The sequence below is a fragment of the Letharia columbiana genome, assembly GCF_014066305.1.
Source record: "Letharia columbiana isolate WasteWater2 chromosome Unknown Sc0000097_s0, whole genome shotgun sequence".
In the NCBI taxonomy this organism is placed as follows: Eukaryota; Fungi; Ascomycota; class Lecanoromycetes; order Lecanorales; family Parmeliaceae; genus Letharia; species Letharia columbiana.
In genome coordinates this window covers 1-19,594 of record NW_023501140.1, presented here as the reverse complement: position 1 = coordinate 19,594, position 19,594 = coordinate 1, and the positions used below count along the sequence as shown (strand labels likewise).

Genomic DNA, 19,594 nt, shown 5'->3' with positions numbered 1-19,594 from the left:
ACATCCAGAGAAATCGACTTAACACCACCAAGCTTCACACCACATTAACACATAACACACACCCAAAATGGACTCCAAGGACAAGAAACCTGACTCTTCAGAGACACCGCCTGACACTATGACTCTACATCAACTAAAGGACATGCTAAACAAGGGAGTCGAACCAACAGATACCGATGAGAGAATCGAACAATTTGTCAGTTGGAGAATACAAGACTACAATGAAAACAAATGGGAGTCCCTCTCCGACATCTTTGCTGAGGAATTTCGACTATTCGCTAAGGAGGACTTTGAGGCCCTTTCCAAAGAACAACAATATGGCTTACGAAACTGCCTACGAAACAATGGAGTCTATGTTAAGAAAGGACGAGGGGTTTCAATGGCCGAATCATTGGCGAATGTAGTCCAAGAAGAAACCCCATGGCCACTGGACGACGAGAATCGTCCTCCACCAAAGCATCAATACCCTCCTCAGCAGCAGCCTTATCAGCCTTATCGACCGGAGAACACTGTTCCTCTCCCCCGCAACAGCCAGTTCAGCCACAGCAGCCTTGGCCCTACCAACCAATTGTCGAGGATACCACTCCAGTCCATCCCCCCCCACTCCAATTGTCGAGGATACCACTCCAGTCCACCCTCCCCCTACCCAAGCGACGGCCCTCCACGTCAGCCTCAACTACAGTCAATGCAGTCAATTCAGCAACAACAGCCTGAGGATACCACTGCGCTCCTTTCCCAAGACTTCGAGATCAAGGAACAGGCCGTTGCAGAGGATATCAAGGAACAGGCCGTTGCAGAGGAGATCAAGGAACAGGCCGTTGCAGAGGAGATCAAGGAACAGGCCGTTGCAGAGGATATCAAGGAACAGGCCGTTGCAGAGGATATCAAGGAACAGGCCGTTGCAGAGGATTCTTTGAAGAGCACTACGAAGAAGAGCATTACAAGCAGCAGCCCTGTCAACACGAGCCAACTCTCTGCGGTTCTACGTCCGCGCACTATATCGATCCTCAGAGAGCCTACTTTCTCGCTCAGCACCGCTCGAATTCAGCATACTTCAAATCTCGCTCCACCTTTCGCCTCCCAGCATGCTTATTTTCTCGCTCCACTTTTCGCCTCCCAGCATGGTCATTTTCTCGCCTCTTGGCTCGCCTCTCCGCTCGGCTACATTCGTGATACGGAGAGGCGGAAGGCTATAGGCCAAGGATAGGTGCATGGAGTATATGGACGGTGCATTCTTGATGTAGCTGTCCAGGGATTTGATCATGAGGGTCTATCTTTCTCTCATTGCTACTAGAAATACACCTAGCATGATCAGATCTACGCCCACAGCAAAGGGAGGGATTACAGCCATGGAGAGCATTGCAGAGAAGGTTCGAAGAAGTAATGTTTTGATAGCAGGCGAATAGCCTCATCTTTTTCGGTTTTTGCCAGTGTCGGTAACTCAACACACGCTACCACTAGTACTTATTCGGCCTAGTACATTGATATATAAAGGCTGTCTTCTTGTATATAGAGTCCTTCTTCTTTAGACACAGACATCATTAAGAATACCATATCTAGTGATAAGTCTCATTATAGCAGTAACTGCATACCCAGGTATTACCAACAGTAGCTATACTGTATATATCGCTACAATAGAAAAAGGCTACTCAGCTCTAGGGCTAATACTTAGTACCTATATATACTCAGGGGGTGAATATCTTATATCGGCCCATACACCTAAAAAATAAGGGCGACCATCTATTTATCTCTTCCATCATTATCCCACTCATAGAGTAGCCTTCCAATCTTCTTCTAGATAATCCATCCAATCAGCTCCATGCCTCTCTACCCACCCATACCATACTCCGAACCCAACGAGCCCCTCCCTCCAATCGATGTCTCCTCCACCGACGCCAACCGCAGCTCCTTCCTCACTACAGACTACGACTCCACCATTCCCCTCATCCGCGCCCGCTTCCCCAACATCGACCCCCTCTACTTCACCAAAATCTTCCGCGGCACCATCCACCCCGAAGGCCTAATCTGGCTCGACGTCGACCGCCAAGACGCATCGCCCCCCAACTTCTCCGACCTCGCGCACCTCCTCTACTGCTTCGAGATCTACGGCCAGATCCTGTGCATCCTGGCGGATCCGCGGGGAGGGCCGAAGGAGATAGAGTTGCAGCGGGCGCTGTCGGAGTACCGCGTCCGGGTGCTGAAGTTGAGCAAGGTGGCCAGCTTCGAGAGCTTGAGGGACTGGCACAAGGCGTATCTGGCGGCGCAGATTAGGGATGGGCAGGACAGGGTGGAGGGGTGGAGGGAGAGGAGGGAGGGGTTGGGGGCGTTGTTGAAGAAGAAGGTGGCGCCGGTGGAAGGGGAGAGTGGTGCTGGTGGGCATTATGCGACTCATTAGAGCGTTCACGACATATGGTGGAATTGCTCAAAAGCGCCAAAGTACTTCTCTTTTCGATGAAATACCTTGTCTCATGACCGATACGTCTAGTACCTGCTATGAAGTCCTTCTTTTCCGCAACTTCTGTCCCAGACATGTTCTCTCAGTTGCCTTCTTTGGGACGTTATCGGCGTTCGTATCATACGACATCTATTTTCCTTTCTTAGATACCATACAGCAGAATATGATAAGGCGATCTTTCGAATGCCAATACGCGTGAGCCCGGATAGCGCACATCGGAGCACCAAGGCCCGTTCAACAGGTCTGATGCTATCAAAGTTTTCACTTTGCAGAAGACCGGATAGGCGCGATCCCGCTTTTAACACTCTGTGCAAATGCATCAACAGGCAGCCCCATGCACGACCATGTTGGAGGAGAAGGTGACTTAGGGGGTAAGGGATTATTGGCTCCACGATGAGTCTGCTCAGCTAAGGGACTCTATTCTGCCGAAGGGCTCTGTTCATCTAGGAGGGCCTACTCGACTACAGAAAGTGGATTTTGTCGATGCGGTGGAGCGTTTTCCGGCTGGATCCAAGATGAAATGCCCCCCTCGGTTCACGGCGAATTCACCTCTGTGATGATCTTGCACATGCCTTGGCTGATCACACTCTTGCTTATCTGCAGTTCTGGATTTTGGTGCCTCGGAACAGTTTGACAGGCGTGAATAGTCCCCCATCTTTCAACAGAGAACCAGCCATCTGTATTTGCATGCCGATACCCTCAAAGAGCATCCAACCGCCCGCACCAAGAACGGCACCCGTCGCATCTATGCCGTATCTGTACATTTTGTTATTCCATTCTTCCTGCTCCTTTTCGCGCCGTTCTTCCTCCATCTTCCGACGCCGTTCTTCCTCCATCTTCCGAGCCGTTCTTCCTCCATCTTTCGACGCCGTCTTTTCTCCACCTTCATAAGTCGTTCTTCCTCTGCCTTCATTACCTTTTCGAAACTCGCTTCCGAAGCCTTCTTATGTTCCTGGGCTTCAGCGAGCTCACGTACGTACTCGTCGGCTTCATCCTGCAAAGCAGCCCGTATTGTATCTTCATGTGACTTCTCGATCTGGGCCAACGTTGAATTGAAGCTGTCCTGGGTTTTCTTGATTTCTAAAGATAGATCTTGGTCAACTTTTTGACCAGCTGTAGTATCAAGGATATGTTGTCCACTTCCCAGCTGACGTTGTATCAGTAACCAGCTGGGCTGAAACTTGAGTACTCGTGCGATAACATCGGAGATCGGATCAACGATGCCAGAGGAATAATTGGCTACTCCACCCAGCCGCTTTGGCCGGGAGCAACCTAGCTCAATCATGCCAGACCAGACATTCTTCGTAAGTTCTTCTTCGTGTTTTTGTGCAAAAGAAGTGGACGCTTTGTCCCACTTTGTAGTCAGAAACATCACGTTCTTTAGCGACTGATCACCACAGAGGTGGTGAAACATGTCTAGATTCTTGAGTGCAGTATTCGTCATTTTGCCCATAGTAATGTCTCGTAGAAAGAGCAGGCCACTGAGCTTGTGTCCGCCCTTGTAACTGTGAGTCCTTAAGTTCAGAGCAGACCTCAATATATATATAAGTAACAACTCACTGCGTAAACAAACTCATCGCAATTCTCTCAAGTACCTCTCCATCGCTGAGATAGGCATCGTCGAACCCAGGAGTATCAATAGAAGTAATAGTTTCTCCATTGACGATAGTCACATACTGACCCTCGCCAACATCAGCAACCTCTCTGCCACAGATCTTATTGACGAGCTGGGGAGCGTTGGTCAGTCAACGTTGTTGAACATAGGATAGAAGGCTTCCGAACCAAACTTTTGCCAGAGCCTGTGGCACCCATTAACATGTCAATATTTTTGGCATGAATAATGTGCATCATTTTGTTACTCACGCAATAAGATTGACTGAGTGTTTCCTATAGGAAACAAGTCGAATTGAATCATTTCGTTGACCTCCCTCACCCATGACGCCTAGTACAGGATGCTCTCTCTGCTCTTCATAAACATCTGGAGCCCAAGTTCGTAGTCTGGTCACAATACGATAATGAAGCTGACTTGTATTGAAAGGCTCGTCAGCCCTCTTCAATAGCCCTTCAATTAAGGGCGGTGCTGAATGAATGTTCCCCTACGCCTGGTGTCTCCGTTCTTTCGGTGGAAAATGCTTCGTAGTGCTTAGCACCAGTCTCTCCGTAGACAGTCTTGAGGAATTGGAAACAATCGCACACAACGAGCACCTAGCACGCAGCGTCCAAAAACTTCGCATCGCACCTTCACCGGACGCAGACGCAGAAAGGAAGCTTTGTTTAGGCGACAGTTTCGACTGGCCTCGATGATCCAATGGGGTTATAAGATTTCCAACGGAAGGAACACAGGTCTTGCAAGAGATCATGCTGCACCGAATCCCCACTTGCAGATCCTTTGAGATTGTAGGCCGCGATGTCAAGGAGGATCCGACGTACGGTGATCTCTGCGATACGGACGTTGTCAGTATTGTGTTGAATCTTGTGTCGCAGGCATGGGGTTTATAGTGAAGCTTACGAACCAAGACTCGCTTCAATTTCGGCGCTTTCGGGGTACGGTCCAAATATGGATAAGAAGACCGTTGATCCTGCTTTATTCGAGCAAGCACTTTTTAGGAAAGGGTGGGAGAGTGTGGAAGAGTTGAGTCTGCAAAGAATCGACTCGTATATTTGGGGTTGAATGAAAGAGCTTGTCATGCTGGGCGCTAATGTGAAGAACCTATCCTTGGTGTTTGGGAATTTACAGATGTCTGGGCTCACTCTATGAGACTGCAAAGGAAGCGAACTTGATGCTGCATTCATTGCACCTTGAAGAGGCCTGCGTTGCTCCTAGTAGTCTATTCAACTTACTTCAGCATAGCCAAGATACGCTTCAAAGCTTCTCGCTGGGAGGATGCCGCAGCAAGGAGACGGGGACGTGTGGAGAGGTTTTTAGTGAGCTTGGAGCGCATTTCTTGTTCTTGCGTAACCCAGAAATCTCTATTATGTCTAGTGAACCACCCGGATCTGTTGTTGGCTAGTATTATATGGCGCTCGTTTGGTCGGATATTTTAATCGCGGAGGAGCACCTCTTTGATATAGAAAATTAATTCGAATGGGAGCGACTTCGATGCGAAGGGCCTGACCGAGCGTCACGAGGCTGGCGCTAGCACTTTTATCACTTCGAAAATTGGAGGTGTCTGTTACAGTCCTGACATTCCCGGAGCAGATTCCAGCGGCTATTACTCCGCAGACAGGGATCTCGCTCGATGGAGATCGAGGGTCTGAAAACGTAAATTGCCCACAGTTTAGCACGAGCTCAATTGGATGGTTATGCTTTAGCTGCCCCATTTGCAACGGGCGTCTCCCTCTGCCTGAGCGCTTGAGGCAAAAGCGCGACTTTTTCCTTGAACATTTTCTCTGCCCCTACCCATACAGGCGCTGTGTCCCTCTCCGGTAGCTGGAGGAGACTGGACAAAAGTGCTTCACTAAACGCTTCGGACGCCTCTCGCGGGAGTAGAGATGGGAGATGATCTGTGGAAATTGTAGAGTCAGCATAAAGATGCACACTAAGTTCCTGAAACAAACTTTCTTCGTCGAGAAATTATCGAATAGAGGTCCTTGTCGCTCAGAGGTGAACATACCTATAGAGATATAGCTCAGGGGTGGATTCAGGAAGTCCGGCAGGGTGATAGTCGGCTTGCTGAAGTAGGTGGGCTGGTTGGCAAAGGGGATAGGATTGTGAGGATTGGTAGTGTCGCAAGAAACATCACATCTAAACGGAATCTGAGCTTTAGCCGCCTATTCTGACCAAGATAAGGGGTAAGAGAGCACGGTCTCTGGGTGATTCGCTCCCAGTCCGTGGCAAGGGGTTGAGAGCTGCTCAGATTGTATAGAGCGAACAGGTACCTACACAACACTGAGATTGCGTGTTCCTTGCTTTAAAAAGTCCGTAGAAATGAAAGGAGGAAGAGGCTCGCTCAAGTAGATACAATTAATAAAGGCGTCAGCCTCCTTAATTGCATTATACGGTCCAGGCTGGGCCGTCTCGTCCTAAGTAAATTTCGGGGTCAGCATGGGAGTGAATGCTGTTGTGAGCTCCCGAAACAGAGCTTTTTGCTCTTGAATATTATCGAGTAGAGTCAAAGGTGCTCAGGACTCCACTGACCATGTCCCATTTCACAAGCTGTTGTTCCGGGATGCCAGCTTGTCGACAGCACTCTAGAGCCTAGATGGTTTTTGAATTAGTGTATTTATCCAGAATAACACGAGGTCGACTGACTCCTCTTCCGCATCTGCCCAACGCTCCGATAACAAGCACGCGCGGCGATTTCCCTTTGTTCCTTTGCACGCCTTTAGAGACCTGCTCCTTAACCTCTGTGTCTAGATCGCTTTTACACTGATAATGACCCTTGCCAGGTAAAGCTTCCTTATTACCGTGCTCCAGTTGCCATGCCCAATCTAGGAGAGCCAAAGCCGCGCCCGCATAGCCGGCATGAAATCCGAACGCTGCCACTCTGAGAGATTATAGTGTGTTAGCTTTGTCAGATGGGTTTACTTGAGAGCAAGCCGGATTGACCCACCGCCTGCCCTTTTCATCGGCCAGGAATTCTAGATCGTATAGAGTGCCTCCACCCCGAGGAAAGCGCCCTAAAACCTTCTCCCAGTCACCTTGGTTTTTCTGGATAGGGATTCGATCATCAGCTACCGGGGTTGTTAAGCTTGCGAAGAAGCTTACGAACGTAGCAATGGCTAAAGGCGACGTGGGTATGCTAATGTTTCGTCAGATAACTTGGCTTCCATCAATATGCTTTGAGGCTTACCTTCAGAGGAAAAGGGTCCTTGTCCTCTAATTCTTTCAAGCCAATGATGATGTGATCTTCCGGTGCGTTTGGCCATGATCCTTCCTCCACTAATGTAGCTCCGACGGAGGCGAACTCTTTATCGTCAAAGATTCGTTCAGGACTGCGCTCGATATTGACATTGAAACCGTTGTCGAGCAGTTTCCGGGTTACTGTTGGTGTGAGAGCACTGCGGTGCTCCAGTGGCTTGGTTTCGGATCGAAGGTGAAGGGTTACAGGAGCCATCTCAAAGTCATGGAATTGTGAATCGTGGGGAGGAATGATTCAGACAAGAAAATTCGAAAATCGAAGCCGACTTGATAGGGTTCTTGGTTAGGGTTAGGGTTAGGATTAGCGAAGCCAAGCCTAACCCTAATATCCCTACGTTTCCCAAGGTACTCAACTGGCCTTTCATGGAACACAGCGTTTCCTGCTAGTCACTCTTTTCCTCATTTTTCGCAATGGAAAACCAAGCCCAGCAATCAAAGCAAGGCGACTTGCACTGGCGCCTGAGCTCCCATCCCATAACGCTGCTTTTCTTTCTCGGATTCCGCATGTGTAGGTCCCCAGCGGAGCCCCGCCGTTCTGTCAACTGACATTGTCTCAGCATCTCTTCTAATATACCTCTTCGGTCTCTGGTTCTTCACCTCCAGCTTCGTCCTCGTGTTCATCGTTACCCTGCTCCTCCTGGCCGCGGATTTCTACTACCTCAAGAATATTGCTGGGCGAAGGCTTGTGGGGCTAAGATGGTGGAACGAAGTGGACACGACTTCGGGGGACAGCCATTGGGTGTTTGAGAGTCAGGATAGGAGTGGGGATAGCGGAGGACCGGTGCAGAATGCTACCGATAAGAGGTACGTGGAGAATATGGGAGGTGCTGAGGGAGGGGAGCAGGGAGGACAGGAGAAGGAAGAAGGGCAGAAGGGGGTTATTGCGAGTGTCGGGGGGGAAGACTTAATGGTTGAGCTGCGCTAATGCGTGGGTACGACAGGTTCTTCTGGCTAGCATTGTATGCACAGCCTGGACTCTGGGTCGGTTTGGCTATATTTGCGCTGGTGAGGCTGGAAAGCCCGATTTGGCTGAGTCTGAATGGTAAGTGCACATACTGGGGACGAACGTCAGTAATTGGTTCTTTGCTAATGGGGTTTGGCGCTGCAGCCATCGCGTTAATCCTCACGATCACGAACACCCTTGCTTTCTCGCGGTGCGATAAGTTCAGTCAGGCGTCGACTTTGGCTTCGAGCGCTATGTATTCTGGTGGGATAGCAAAAACTCTTGCAGGAGGAATGTTCAGTCGGCTGTTCGGGCGGTAAGGAAGTTTGGGTCTATAAGATACAGGGAAGCAAAGGTTTCTAAGCATCCTTCATGTTCTTCTATCTTGCTGTGACGTCTATCCAGAAGATGCTTCTTAGCTATCGTACTGTGCTGTCTGCTCACCTGCCTGTTTCACTCATTGGAGGCATTGAGCCAATCCGAACCGTCTCAACCGGACATCTATATGACGACAACATGATCCACAGACAGATATCAAGCTAGCAAGTGTTGGGATTACATAACGTTTTGGAGTAGTAATTTGCTCCATCGAAGCAGCATGTTTCTTTCCTAACCACGCATTCCATTCCTCGCCATGACTGCACCATGAATTGTGAGTTGACATCCTCTATCTGTCTTCCACCATCTTGTCTTCAACAATGCTCTTTATGTCTATCATTGATATGCAGTTTGATAGCGACCTCGCAAATGCCTTTAAAATGGTCGGTATCCCTCTCATGAGCTTCGCGTAGACTGTTGCAAAAATAATCCCAATCGCCTGGCTTGTTCCTCCGAATACAGCCTATCCTCCCTCCGAGTTCTCCGCCAGTCCAAGTAAAAATTGTCGTGATATCATTGACGTTTCTTGCAATCTCATCCGGAACACCTCGCTCCTCGATCAACGTAGGAAAGAGAACATGGAAGTTGCCACACTCTGTGAATGGAATGGGGACAGGGCCTATTGGCGAGTCGTGGACTGTAACAAGGAACATCGTCTTCTTCTTCATGTCGTCAGTCAAAGGCTCTGTCTTGACGTCTTCAACACCGCGGGCTTTTTTAGCAGTCGACCCTTCCTCTTCCTCTGATGTGCCCAGAGGAGTGGTAGTTGTCTTTTCTCTGCGCTGCTCCTCGCCAGCAATAGAACCATCGGAGAACATTAAGATATCTTCATTAGATGGATTTAGTGTTTCTGGCGTGGAAGTTACAGGCAGTGTGAGGTCGCGAGGACGAGGAGTTTGGAAAACGCCTAAAGCTTCGGTGCCTGAGGATGGCTCTCCTCTGCGGAACAAATGGGATGCGAAAGCTCGCTTCGAGACCTTTGTCATCCTAGTCGAAGCAATCAAGGCAGGTTCGCGAGCTGACGAAACTCGCAGTTGCGGGAGGATTGGCTTCGGTGAAGCTGTACTGCCGTAGATACCTGTGGCATCGTCGTCCAGGGTTTGAGTCTGTTGGGTCGATTCTTCGCTATCTGGAAGAAGCCGAGGACGTTCTGGGGTCTCCATTCGCTCAAACCCGTCCAACAAACCCCCCTTATCTACCTCTTCATCCTCCACTTCGAGAAGGGTTGCGCTGCGTTTGTTGGAATTTGATGGCTCGATCGCTCCAGGATTGTCGATCAAACTGACTTTGCGCCTGGTCGACGCCGCGAAGCCGACTTGTCTATTTGTACAATTTTTGGATCTTGTCGCCTAATCACCATCATGTCAGTATTCCCTTAGACAACCAAATTGTGATTAGCTTACATTGCGTATACTCATCTTATATGCTTTGTAGTTGTAGAAACCTTCCACGGCCGCAATCAGTCTGATCAGTGATTAGCACAAACATTGCCAAATCCAGCACGGTGAATAATTACTTCGAACCTTCGCGTTGAGCGTCCCGAGGGCACAGAAAACCTTTGAGTGTGTCCGGCTCTTGAAGATGATCCCGCTTGCTATCACCCCAATAGGTAGGACCGCATTCCACCAAGAATTCTGACACGGCGATCGTGAATGCCTTTGGATCTGTGACTTTCCTAAGGAAATTGTGGCTATGAGAGTTCAATTGAGTCTCCATGTCGATGATGAAGGCGGTACGCATCTGCTCAGATGAATGTTCTGGCTTGAAGCCTATTTTATCGAAGAAGTGACGGGGGCAGTGATGTGGGACGCAAGGTTTTGGTTTGTAAGACAAGTACCACTTTCTGGGGTCTGTAGTGATCATGGCTGTTGCAAGTTCAATTTCAGGTAGTGTACAACAACGTGGAAAACTTACCTGGAGCTGTAGTTGTATACTCCAAAGTATCTTCTTTGTCGGTTGACGTCGGGTTCATATTTGATAAGTGATCTCGAGGACGAGTAAGAAGGTATCCGTGGTGTGAAGGTGAGTTGGATGATAATGACTTTAATCTCCCGAAGCACTCTCGAGCAATATCAAAAACAGTGATTACGCTCTCACAAGGGAGACGATTTGTTATAACAACCTTAGTTGGAATGAAGGTGGAACAGCTAGAACGGTTCTATTGAGCTCGAGCTTTTACCGCCTTAGTGATCAAAGTGGGGCAGTGATATCTTCGTATTAGTGGAGAGGGAGACGAATGTGAGGAGATGTATGATGTCGATATGTGAGCTAGAAATCACATCATGTCAGCAATGTAGTGAGCTCACAAGCATACGTACAAATACAGAAATGGGAGTCAAGTCACGATAGATTGAGGTCTGTTTTGGGGGACTCACACGGTGAAGGTGAGGAGTCGTGGAATGATGTGTTGGTTGTAGCAGGCCAAGAAGGCATAAGGGAGACAAGAGAACATACAAGAAGCAGAGAGGGTCAAGCAAAGGCCCAAAGGAGTGTCGGTAGTGGTATAAGAAAGAGAAGAAGAAGTATATACCTTTCTGCGTCACTCTAGGATGCATCACTCTGCCACCACTGCGGTGCATCACTCTTGCCACTTCATTGCTATCCACGCCCTGAATCATTATGCATTAATTGGGTATACTGCACGAATGAATAACACGCTAACCACGCCTTGAAAGCTATCCAATGCTTGACTGCTATTTCACCTCGCGCCTAATGCTTCCAATGCTCCCCTCAACTCCTTTACGGCCGTGCTAGCATCCTCAAAGTTCAAAGCCGATATGGCCCATCTCGCATGCTTTTGAGCTTTGAGAATAGCCTCTTCATCGGTCAAATAATTTGCTTGACCACTGACTGGAGGAGGAGCCATTGGGAGTGGCGCCATTTGCCATGGTGGGAGAGCTTGCCTCACAGGTGCACCTGATGCAGGAAGAGGCTTAATGGGAGTCGCAGGCGCTTGTCGAGGGGCTGATGGAGGCTGTTGAGGAAAAAGTGGAGCTGAAGCAGATGGAGGGCCTGGACCATACGATGGCACAGGGGCATAAGAGGGTGGCGAAATGTTGGGTTCATCCATGTTAGGCGGAGGGAAGGAATGCAAGGAATTTGGTGGTTGTGATGGAGGGAATCCAGCAGCTGACGAAGTCGGTGGTAGTAGAGGGGAAGATTCTGGAAGTACCACTGGTGGTGAGCTCGGGTCTTCTGAAGGTGCATCAGGCGAGCTTGATGAAGGAGCTCTTCCATCGGTATCGGGCACTCTGGGAAAGTAGCCACCACCATCAGAGATGGTTCGATCAGTGGTTGACGGATCCAATGGAGATACCTCTGGAGGCGCGGCACTATGGTAATAGTTTTCTGCTGGCTGTTGAGGAGGGGGCTGATAGGCCTGAGCAGGCTGCGGCGGAACAGAAGGCGCTCTCGACGGATGCAACGACTCATCGTAAGTAGACCGTCCTGCCATGTGCCCTTGCAGTCGATCGTGCTCATCAGGAATCTCTACTACAGAGGGTTGACGAGACGCATCCTGATGCTGGCTAGAATCGCCAAGCCCATTTATCATCTGAACATCCGGGTCATTTGGATCGAGAGGCGGTTGTTCAGGTTCTGGGGTTGGATTGGATAAATTTGGGTCCTCGTTCGCTTTGATTGCTTTGGCAATACGAAGAGCATGGTACTTGGCGAATTTAATCTTTGACGCTGTCTCAGCGTCCAGAGGCCCCCATATCTGGCAAAGATCCAAGAATGTTGCAGCTGCCTGGAAAGTGTCTGCGGTCTGTCTCGACGCCTTGCTCGCTTTCATAGCGTTGTCTGCTCTCTGAAAAGTTTCTTGGCCGAATTGCTCAATGTATGCCTGACCAGCCATATCATCCATAATAGCATCGTTATCAGAGAAGTCGGATTTAGTCTGCTCGAGCTTGTCCATGAGGGTCATGGTGTAAGACATGCAGTCTGCGTCTGCCTTGTGCAGTTTCTTGGCCAGAATCTGCTCAACGATCCAATAATTGCACCAGTATGCCACCACAGGTTTGGCCTTTTCCACCTGGCCGGCCCGCTGGGCGAATCGAGCTATGTCTGCTGCCTTCAACGCAGGTGGGATAGTTGCTGCCATCTTCCTTCTGCAGTGAGTTATGAGCTTCAGAATCTTGAGCTATGGCGCTGATCTATTAGGAAGACAAGGCTTTCAGACATAGCTGTTTACTCCGTAACGGGTGCATTGCCCTTCACAAAGTATTAAAGCGTGCAGCACTGACATTGACTCGGATCGCCGATGCACGTAGATAATCCCTGCACGCACTAAGCCCCGCATCTTTATCCGCAGCTAGAGGACAGCTTGCACAATTGGATTGGCAATTTGCTAAACATATAACCAACGTTGACGACGTTACGATTTTCTCTTTACTGTCATTCTTGTCTTCAAAATGTTGCAAAAAGCCTCTCTGGTTGCTTTCTTTATTCTCGCTCTAACGGCATCCTCTAGTGCTGAAGGTCTCTATACCAAGAACTCCGGCGTCCTTCAAGTCGATGGCTCAAGCTACAACAAGCTCGTTGCAAAGTCGAATCAAGTATCGGTAAGATCGAACCGGAGGATTGATCGAGCTGAGAGCTAACGAAGCTTTCAGATCGTAGAGTAAGCCATTCATACCCAAACCAGAAATTCTACCACTAATCCAACCAAGATTTTACGCTCCGTGGTGTGGACACTGCAGGAACCTCAAGCCAGAATATGAGAAAGCCGCGAAGGGCCTCAAAGATCTTGCCCAAGTCGTCGCAGTCAATTGTGACGATGAGGCCAATAAGGCATTCTGTGGAAGCATGGGTGTCCAAGGATTCCCCACCCTCAAGATTGTCAAGCCTTCGAAGAAACCAGGAAAGCCCATAGTGGAAGACTACCAAGGGCCCAGGACGTCAAGTGGCATCGTTGATGCTGTGAAGTCTTCCATACCCAATAATGTCAAGAAGGTCACAGACAAGGGTCTGTCGGCGTTCTTGGAGAGCAACAATGACACAGCCAAGGCCATCCTTTTCAGTAATAAGGGAACAACAAGCGCTTTAACCAAGGTTTTGGCTGCAGAGTATCTCGGAAGCATGAAATTCGCCCAGATCCGGGACAAAGAGACTAAAGCTGTCGAGATGTTCGGAGTCTCCGAATATCCAACGCTCATTGTGTTGCCTGGAGGAACTGAGGAGCCGGCGAAGTTCGAAGGAGCGTACAAAAAGAAGGACATGAAGGACTTCATCAGTCAGTACGCCTCTTCGGACTCGAAGGCTTCTCCAGAGAAACAGAAGCCGATGGGTAAGAAGCCTCAGAAAGCTTCCGAAGAAGAAGCAGCCGAGTCAAAAGAAGCCGCCTCATCTTTCTCCGCGGCATCATCTTCGCATGCTTCCGCCGAAGCTGCAGAAGCAGCAGCTGGAGCTACTTCAGTTACTCTTGAGGACGAAAGTAACCCTACCGAGTCTCCAGACCCAATCGCCTCTCCTGACGCACCAAAGCCAGTATTGGTTCACAATATGCCTGACCCAATTCCAGCTCTCGTCGAAGAGAAGTACCTCCAAGAGAAATGCCTTGGCCCAAAGACATCGACTTGCATACTCGCGCTGTTGCCCAACGTTGGAGACGACGAGGTCCTTTCTGAATCCGCGAGCTCGGCTCTGGCAAGCTTAGCTGAATTGGCGGACAAACACGTGAGACGGGAGAGCAAGCTGTTTCCCTTCTACTCTATTCCTTCTAGGAATACTGCATCCGCTACTATACGTGACGCGTTGAAGCTTGGAGAAGAAAAAGATTTCGAGCTTGTGGCAGTCAATGCGAGGAGGGGATGGTGGAGACGTTACCCGGGCGAGAAATTTGATTTCCATTCGGTAGAGAATTGGGTGGACAACATCAGATTTGGGGAAGGCTCAAAAGAGGTGTTGCCGGAGGCGTTGCTAAGGAAAGAAGAAGAGGAACCAGCAGCCCCGGAGCATGGCGAGTTGTAAAAATATTGAGACATAGTGAAGCACAAAATTCAGTTGTAAACATTCATCGTTTTAAGCCTGTTAAGGCATTGTGATCGAGAAGAATAGCCTAGCGTAAGTCTCGGCTTGGCGCTTGTTGACGCCCTGGAAACAACCTCGGGGTTGTCCAAGTTTCTTTTCATTCTCCACTTTCCAATTCCATGGATCCTCGAGTAGGAACACAACAACCGCAACACTCGTAAAGCTCCCAAATCATCTCTCAGTGTAGCACTTCCTTGAAGAACAAGCCGAAGCTCCTCGATTGCAAGGCTATCGCCACTGCTCTTCCGGAGCCTGTTTCATCAATCCAGAAGCTGGTCCCCCGAAGAGCAGCCTTCCAAGGCCAGGTTTCCCTCCGCGATTGCAAATATTATACATGCTAGCAAGGATGGGCTTCATGCTGGGAAAGAGACAAACAAACACCGACGGTTTCGTTAACAATGACAATGACGACGATGACACGTGGGGCTATTCTACTGTGAGCACCGGTAGCCACTCCTGTAAGAAATGTGTGGCTTACACTGGTACAGACAGGAGTAGCCATCAAATGGGCCGTCGTTGGCGCTCTTCTCATACTACTCGTACTATGGCTTGTCTTGGGACGCATGCACGCTCAACGAAGGATGAGGCGAGGTCAGCGTCCGTTGATATACCACAGAGTATGTCTCTACGAACCTCTCACATTCTACATGCTGAGTTTCTACAGATTCTGGTCCCCAGACCTCAAGGCGCTCGTTTCTATCCACAACCTCGGTATGCTTCCCACGGACCTGGCTGGGGCGGTGAAGGTTATCAAATGCAAGCGTATCCTCCTCCAGGTGAGATATAAAGTCTTTGATTCACAGGAATGAGGCTGACGGCATAGCCTACAACACCGATCATGTACCACCGCCAGTCTATCAACCTCCGGATGGCGGCTCGAAGACCAATCCTCATCAAGATTGGGCTGCTGTTCCACCTCCTGGTCCGCCACCTGGTCATGAAGCTGGGGAATCCTCGAGGACGGTGGAGACTGTGCCCTTGAATCAAGATGAGGCTGGGCAGGAAAATACTACTGTGCAATCACATGTCCAGACAGAGAACCCAGGGCTGATGTCGAGGTTGAACCCGTTCAAATGATTATTTCTTGCGGGGATCGTGCATCTGGGAAATGCACGACGGGGGCCCATAGTCTACTTCGCGTGTCAAGTCCTTTCGGGATAAGCAGCAGCTAAGTGAACAGCGGTATTGGCGTCGTGAGGAGTATCGGCTAAACCATCGGTCTTATGGTGGTGTTCCGGATGTGACTTGCATATATTCCTTAGCACAGTGGGCAGAGGATAGAGACATCAACAACAATCTCGCTTAAAGCTGCAACAGTCAATCTTCCACTGAGGCCATTGACAACAGCCAACCGTGACACCTGGAACATTTTTGCTCACAATCCATTTCTAACGAAACGTTCCGCTACTGCCATCTTCCACGCTTGTGGACATGTCTTCAAATTACACCCACCACCTACACGGCTGCCAGGACTCATCCTCTGCTGCCGTCCTGGAACTTGTCGAACTAATATCGTCAGTCGCGGAAACTGTGAGTGAGCTTCCAGCAAACAGTTCAACAACTGATAGCGCGAGCCACTGCGCCGACTCAGCTGTGCGAATGTTGAGTGACCTGCTGGTCTATGCTGTGGTAGATGACAGCTGTATACGCTCACCAGATGTATAGTAGTCAACCATTCTGACATTTTCACGAACTGATCGTTACGACAGATACAAGTGCATCTCGGGTTCCTGTATGAAAGTGCCCGGAGGGTGTTACAGAGAATCGATCAAAGATTCTGATACACGAAGACTGTTGTCCGAGAATCTGGCCAAGGTTGGTTTCCTTTCTGCCATTAGTTTTTTGCCCCATGTACCGCGTCGCGATTGGAGGACTAGCTTGACAATAATTGATACAGATCAAGGCTCAGCTTAGCCCTTCTAGCTCATTGTTCGATCATGCCTTGCCACCTCTAAGGGTCGCAACACGCCCTACCAAGCCTCGGAAACGTGGGAGCGATGATTCGACTGGTGGCGAGCGCCAGAGTAGTCAGCAGACGAAGAAATCCAAGAGGTCCTGCAAAGGCAAATCCAACAATTACTAGTCCCGAATCTTTTGCAGCTCCTGTTGTGGATAACAAAGGGGAAGCTACCCTGTTGACCGGCCACCCTGAGGTTCGCAATGCTGTACAGGAGATGTTCAGTCGATCAAGTTTTGACTTGTTTATTCTTATATGGACGCAATATCACGAGCTTCGGATCGGAATGCCCAGCTGCGAGGACCCTTCTCCATGGCCGAAGATAATCGTGCTTCCAAAGCTGGAAGAAGAATACACTTGTTACACAAGACTGATGAGCGTGTTGTCAGCACCTGCACATTCACAGACGCTACTTTGCTACCCTTATGTGGTCTGCATTGCTAGGCTCAAACTTGCCCGAGAATATTACAGGCTTTATCCCGAGCACCCGGGCCTAGAAAATAGACTGAGAAGGGCCTTGGGCCCAGCTTCAAAGTATCAAGGGGAACACAACCTACTCAGATCGTACCTCGTGGGAAAATCCAATGAGCAGAGAGACACGGTGCCAACAGCTGTTGGGCAGGAGCGGCTGGAGAACGGTTTGAGAATTGAGCTTGCAAAGGGGATGAGCAATTCTTTCTCGCGGGGGCTTTCGGTCGAGGGATCTTGGTCTTGATTCCAAAAGACTTACAAACCCATCCGTGAGTGATGTACAGCACGACGCATTTGGTATCCAATTGACAATCATTAGGCTGGTTAATCCTCAAGACGACGCGGCCAAAGCGGCTCTTCAAGCTTTTTGCATCAAATATTCGGACTCGATACTTCTATGCCGCCGTATTGAACAATACATGAATTTCGTGGAAAGCGGGCTTCGAGCGACGGACGAATTTCAAGATATCAGCAAGGATCATCGATTGCAGGAGCTCTTCGCTTCTGTCTTAAAAGCAGTATCAAACCTGGGAGACCTTGTCTCGACGTCCGCTGATGAAGGGGAGATGCAGGGGCGTAAGCCAGGGCGACGTATTGAGGGATCTGGTTCCAAATATTCGCCCATCCTTCTTTAGTTTCGCAAATGTACTGAAGGCACCGTTGACAGCGAAGCAGCGTTCACGTATAATCCGTCACCGAGGTGTTGCCCAAGACCTATAGCATCTGCAACCCCTTCCATGATTGGTGACTTTATCTCCAACGACATGGAACCAGATACTCAGCCCATTCGGCCTTCTACCGGCCTTAATCCCATTTACAGAATGAAGTCAAACTCGAGCCAGAGGTGTAAGGCCGCCAGTACTGAGTATGCTACTGTCATGTGTTTGTGATCCAGACACCCGGTCAGTGCTCCACTTCTTGTTACTTCATGCGTTGCCCCTACATAGGAGACCGAAGTACCTGAGAGAAAAAAGGTTTTTGTTGTAACTATAGTCACCTGAGCTTGCCTTAGCTGGATACGCATTGTAAATTTTGTAGATGTGAGAGGTTTCGCCTTCTACTCCGGCTTCCAGGACTGCAGCCGGCCATCAAACATTCACTCCAGGCAAGCTGTCGAAAAAGTGGCAGTCTGAGGCGCCGAAAACCATCATTCTGATGTCGGTTTTGGGTAATAGGTCGAACATGCCTCCGGAAGCGATGATACTGGTCTGGTCGAAGCATGACGATTCGTACTCGGTCCAATTGCCCTTGTTGCTGACAACGGGCTTGACTTCTCCTTCTCTTGTGTGTCTAGCCAAGGTCGTAACTTGTATCAGTCTTGCTTAAAACTTGCTTTCTCGACACATTTATTCATTAATTGTTCCTTAGATATCCCTCTAATCAGCTTTTACGAAAGAAATCACGGACCACCAGCAGAACTCCCACTTTGAATAGCATATTCACGTCACCTAACCCAATACGGTCGAAGGCTTGCATACCCTTTCGTCAGCTGCCCCAGCCTCTCATCAGCCATGTCCGAAGCGAGCAACACCGCTGTAGGTCTCATGTCCTTACCCCGGAAAGCCCGAGACCAAACATACGACACAATCCTCACAGATAAACATCTAGCCGATATAGTCTTCCGGAATGGATGATGACGTGGGCGGCATTCACGCCGGTTGCAAAATGGAACTTTGTTCAAATCTCCAGCAAACGTGTCTTGGGCTAGCGCGGCATATTAGACTGCGCGTCCGCTCTTTTCGTTCGTTCAATGACACTGCCGAAGTCTGGTGCATCATTGTAGACTGGGTTATGAAATTATATAAAATGGAAAGGGGAGCGAAACTCTCGTACGCCCATGAAAGACTGGCACTCAGGCGACCTTTTCATGGATGCAGTTGGCGCAGTGTCTGAAGCACTGAACACCTCCACATTTTGCCAATAAAATCTGCCTTCGGAAAATTTCCAATTCGAAGATCGAAGTTTGTTCTGCGAAAGTGAATCACTAATTGTCCTTCCGCAAAGTCACATTCCAGCTGAGGGTTATTAGGAGTAATAGCATTGATTTCGTTGCCAAATTATCCAAGATCCATAGCGTCTTCATCCTCTTCAATACCCATGACCTGATCCGCAGTAACATGTCCCATGTTGCTCAGCCCATTCGGCTTCCCATTCCTGTCACATATATCGACATGTCTTGGAGGAGCCGCCTCAGCCTCAGCACCATGCAACTGCTTCTTCCTCGCCCTCGCTCTACTCTCGATGATAGCCTTCCTGACCTTATCCTGCTCTTCAGGTACCGACAGAGACGATGGTACGCTGTACAACACCATTTCATTGCCAGTAGAAGGGTGCCCTTCTCCCAATAGCACCGACTTTGGGATCTTGCCTACCATGTCCAGCTTCTTCTCGATGTCCGGCAGAAAGACTAGCTTTTCCTCCTCTGATTCTATGTCTGCAAGCTCTTCGTCTAGGTTGTGGATATAGACCCTGTCTTTGTATCGTCGAGTTGCATTGACT

General features: G+C 49.3%; 15 protein-coding genes across 15 annotated transcripts; 7 read left to right on the top strand and 8 right to left on the bottom strand.

Annotated features, from left to right (window-relative positions):
* Positions 1–67: 67 nt before the first annotated feature.
* HO173_012819 (uncharacterized protein) lies at positions 68–1,207 on the top strand (the record flags this gene model as incomplete). Its single annotated transcript, XM_037314653.1, has 1 exon — positions 68–1,207. The coding sequence occupies one exon, from the start codon at positions 68–70 to the stop codon at positions 1,205–1,207; it is 1,140 nt and encodes a 379-aa protein (XP_037158463.1).
* Positions 1,208–1,819: 612 nt separating this feature from the next.
* HO173_012818 (uncharacterized protein) lies at positions 1,820–2,395 on the top strand (the record flags this gene model as incomplete). Its single annotated transcript, XM_037314652.1, has 1 exon — positions 1,820–2,395. The coding sequence occupies one exon, from the start codon at positions 1,820–1,822 to the stop codon at positions 2,393–2,395; it is 576 nt and encodes a 191-aa protein (XP_037158462.1).
* Positions 2,396–3,048: 653 nt separating this feature from the next.
* Positions 3,049–3,899, bottom strand: HO173_012817 (uncharacterized protein; the record flags this gene model as incomplete). The annotated part of the gene is made up of 2 exons (XM_037314651.1): positions 3,049–3,291; positions 3,339–3,899. The coding sequence occupies 2 exons, from the start codon at positions 3,897–3,899 to the stop codon at positions 3,049–3,051; spliced, it is 804 nt and encodes a 267-aa protein (XP_037158461.1).
* A 297-nt stretch (positions 3,900–4,196) lies between these two features.
* HO173_012816 (uncharacterized protein) lies at positions 4,197–5,397 on the bottom strand (the record flags this gene model as incomplete). The annotated part of the gene is made up of 3 exons (XM_037314650.1): positions 4,197–4,254; positions 4,319–4,480; positions 5,297–5,397. The coding sequence occupies 3 exons, from the start codon at positions 5,395–5,397 to the stop codon at positions 4,197–4,199; spliced, it is 321 nt and encodes a 106-aa protein (XP_037158460.1).
* A 359-nt stretch (positions 5,398–5,756) lies between these two features.
* HO173_012815 (uncharacterized protein) lies at positions 5,757–7,512 on the bottom strand (the record flags this gene model as incomplete). The annotated part of the gene is made up of 8 exons (XM_037314649.1): positions 5,757–5,959; positions 6,070–6,200; positions 6,339–6,478; positions 6,594–6,653; positions 6,708–6,942; positions 7,009–7,106; positions 7,168–7,197; positions 7,249–7,512. 8 exons carry the CDS (start codon positions 7,510–7,512, stop codon positions 5,757–5,759), a joined length of 1,161 nt encoding a protein of 386 aa, XP_037158459.1.
* A 215-nt stretch (positions 7,513–7,727) lies between these two features.
* On the top strand, positions 7,728–8,579 carry HO173_012814 (uncharacterized protein; the record flags this gene model as incomplete). Its single annotated transcript, XM_037314648.1, has 4 exons — positions 7,728–7,824; positions 7,874–8,120; positions 8,258–8,358; positions 8,425–8,579. The coding sequence occupies 4 exons, from the start codon at positions 7,728–7,730 to the stop codon at positions 8,577–8,579; spliced, it is 600 nt and encodes a 199-aa protein (XP_037158458.1).
* A 372-nt stretch (positions 8,580–8,951) lies between these two features.
* HO173_012813 (uncharacterized protein) lies at positions 8,952–10,609 on the bottom strand (the record flags this gene model as incomplete). Its single annotated transcript, XM_037314647.1, has 4 exons — positions 8,952–9,986; positions 10,041–10,101; positions 10,154–10,502; positions 10,552–10,609. The coding sequence occupies 4 exons, from the start codon at positions 10,607–10,609 to the stop codon at positions 8,952–8,954; spliced, it is 1,503 nt and encodes a 500-aa protein (XP_037158457.1).
* Positions 10,610–10,795: 186 nt separating this feature from the next.
* On the bottom strand, positions 10,796–11,255 carry HO173_012812 (uncharacterized protein; the record flags this gene model as incomplete). Its single annotated transcript, XM_037314646.1, has 2 exons — positions 10,796–10,905; positions 11,168–11,255. 2 exons carry the CDS (start codon positions 11,253–11,255, stop codon positions 10,796–10,798), a joined length of 198 nt encoding a protein of 65 aa, XP_037158456.1.
* An 80-nt stretch (positions 11,256–11,335) lies between these two features.
* HO173_012811 (uncharacterized protein) lies at positions 11,336–12,739 on the bottom strand (the record flags this gene model as incomplete). The annotated part of the gene is made up of 1 exon (XM_037314645.1): positions 11,336–12,739. One exon carries the CDS (start codon positions 12,737–12,739, stop codon positions 11,336–11,338), a length of 1,404 nt encoding a protein of 467 aa, XP_037158455.1.
* Positions 12,740–13,049: 310 nt separating this feature from the next.
* On the top strand, positions 13,050–14,607 carry HO173_012810 (uncharacterized protein; the record flags this gene model as incomplete). Its single annotated transcript, XM_037314644.1, has 3 exons — positions 13,050–13,199; positions 13,251–13,258; positions 13,308–14,607. The coding sequence occupies 3 exons, from the start codon at positions 13,050–13,052 to the stop codon at positions 14,605–14,607; spliced, it is 1,458 nt and encodes a 485-aa protein (XP_037158454.1).
* A 406-nt stretch (positions 14,608–15,013) lies between these two features.
* HO173_012809 (uncharacterized protein) lies at positions 15,014–15,744 on the top strand (the record flags this gene model as incomplete). Its single annotated transcript, XM_037314643.1, has 4 exons — positions 15,014–15,103; positions 15,156–15,284; positions 15,332–15,443; positions 15,491–15,744. The coding sequence occupies 4 exons, from the start codon at positions 15,014–15,016 to the stop codon at positions 15,742–15,744; spliced, it is 585 nt and encodes a 194-aa protein (XP_037158453.1).
* Positions 15,745–16,098: 354 nt separating this feature from the next.
* Positions 16,099–16,448, top strand: HO173_012808 (uncharacterized protein; the record flags this gene model as incomplete). The annotated part of the gene is made up of 2 exons (XM_037314642.1): positions 16,099–16,326; positions 16,377–16,448. 2 exons carry the CDS (start codon positions 16,099–16,101, stop codon positions 16,446–16,448), a joined length of 300 nt encoding a protein of 99 aa, XP_037158452.1.
* Positions 16,449–16,664: 216 nt separating this feature from the next.
* Positions 16,665–17,339, top strand: HO173_012807 (uncharacterized protein; the record flags this gene model as incomplete). Its single annotated transcript, XM_037314641.1, has 1 exon — positions 16,665–17,339. One exon carries the CDS (start codon positions 16,665–16,667, stop codon positions 17,337–17,339), a length of 675 nt encoding a protein of 224 aa, XP_037158451.1.
* An 844-nt stretch (positions 17,340–18,183) lies between these two features.
* Positions 18,184–18,641, bottom strand: HO173_012806 (uncharacterized protein; the record flags this gene model as incomplete). Its single annotated transcript, XM_037314640.1, has 2 exons — positions 18,184–18,385; positions 18,574–18,641. The coding sequence occupies 2 exons, from the start codon at positions 18,639–18,641 to the stop codon at positions 18,184–18,186; spliced, it is 270 nt and encodes an 89-aa protein (XP_037158450.1).
* Positions 18,642–19,152: 511 nt separating this feature from the next.
* Positions 19,153–19,470, bottom strand: HO173_012805 (uncharacterized protein; the record flags this gene model as incomplete). The annotated part of the gene is made up of 1 exon (XM_037314639.1): positions 19,153–19,470. One exon carries the CDS (start codon positions 19,468–19,470, stop codon positions 19,153–19,155), a length of 318 nt encoding a protein of 105 aa, XP_037158449.1.
* Positions 19,471–19,594: the final 124 nt, after the last annotated feature.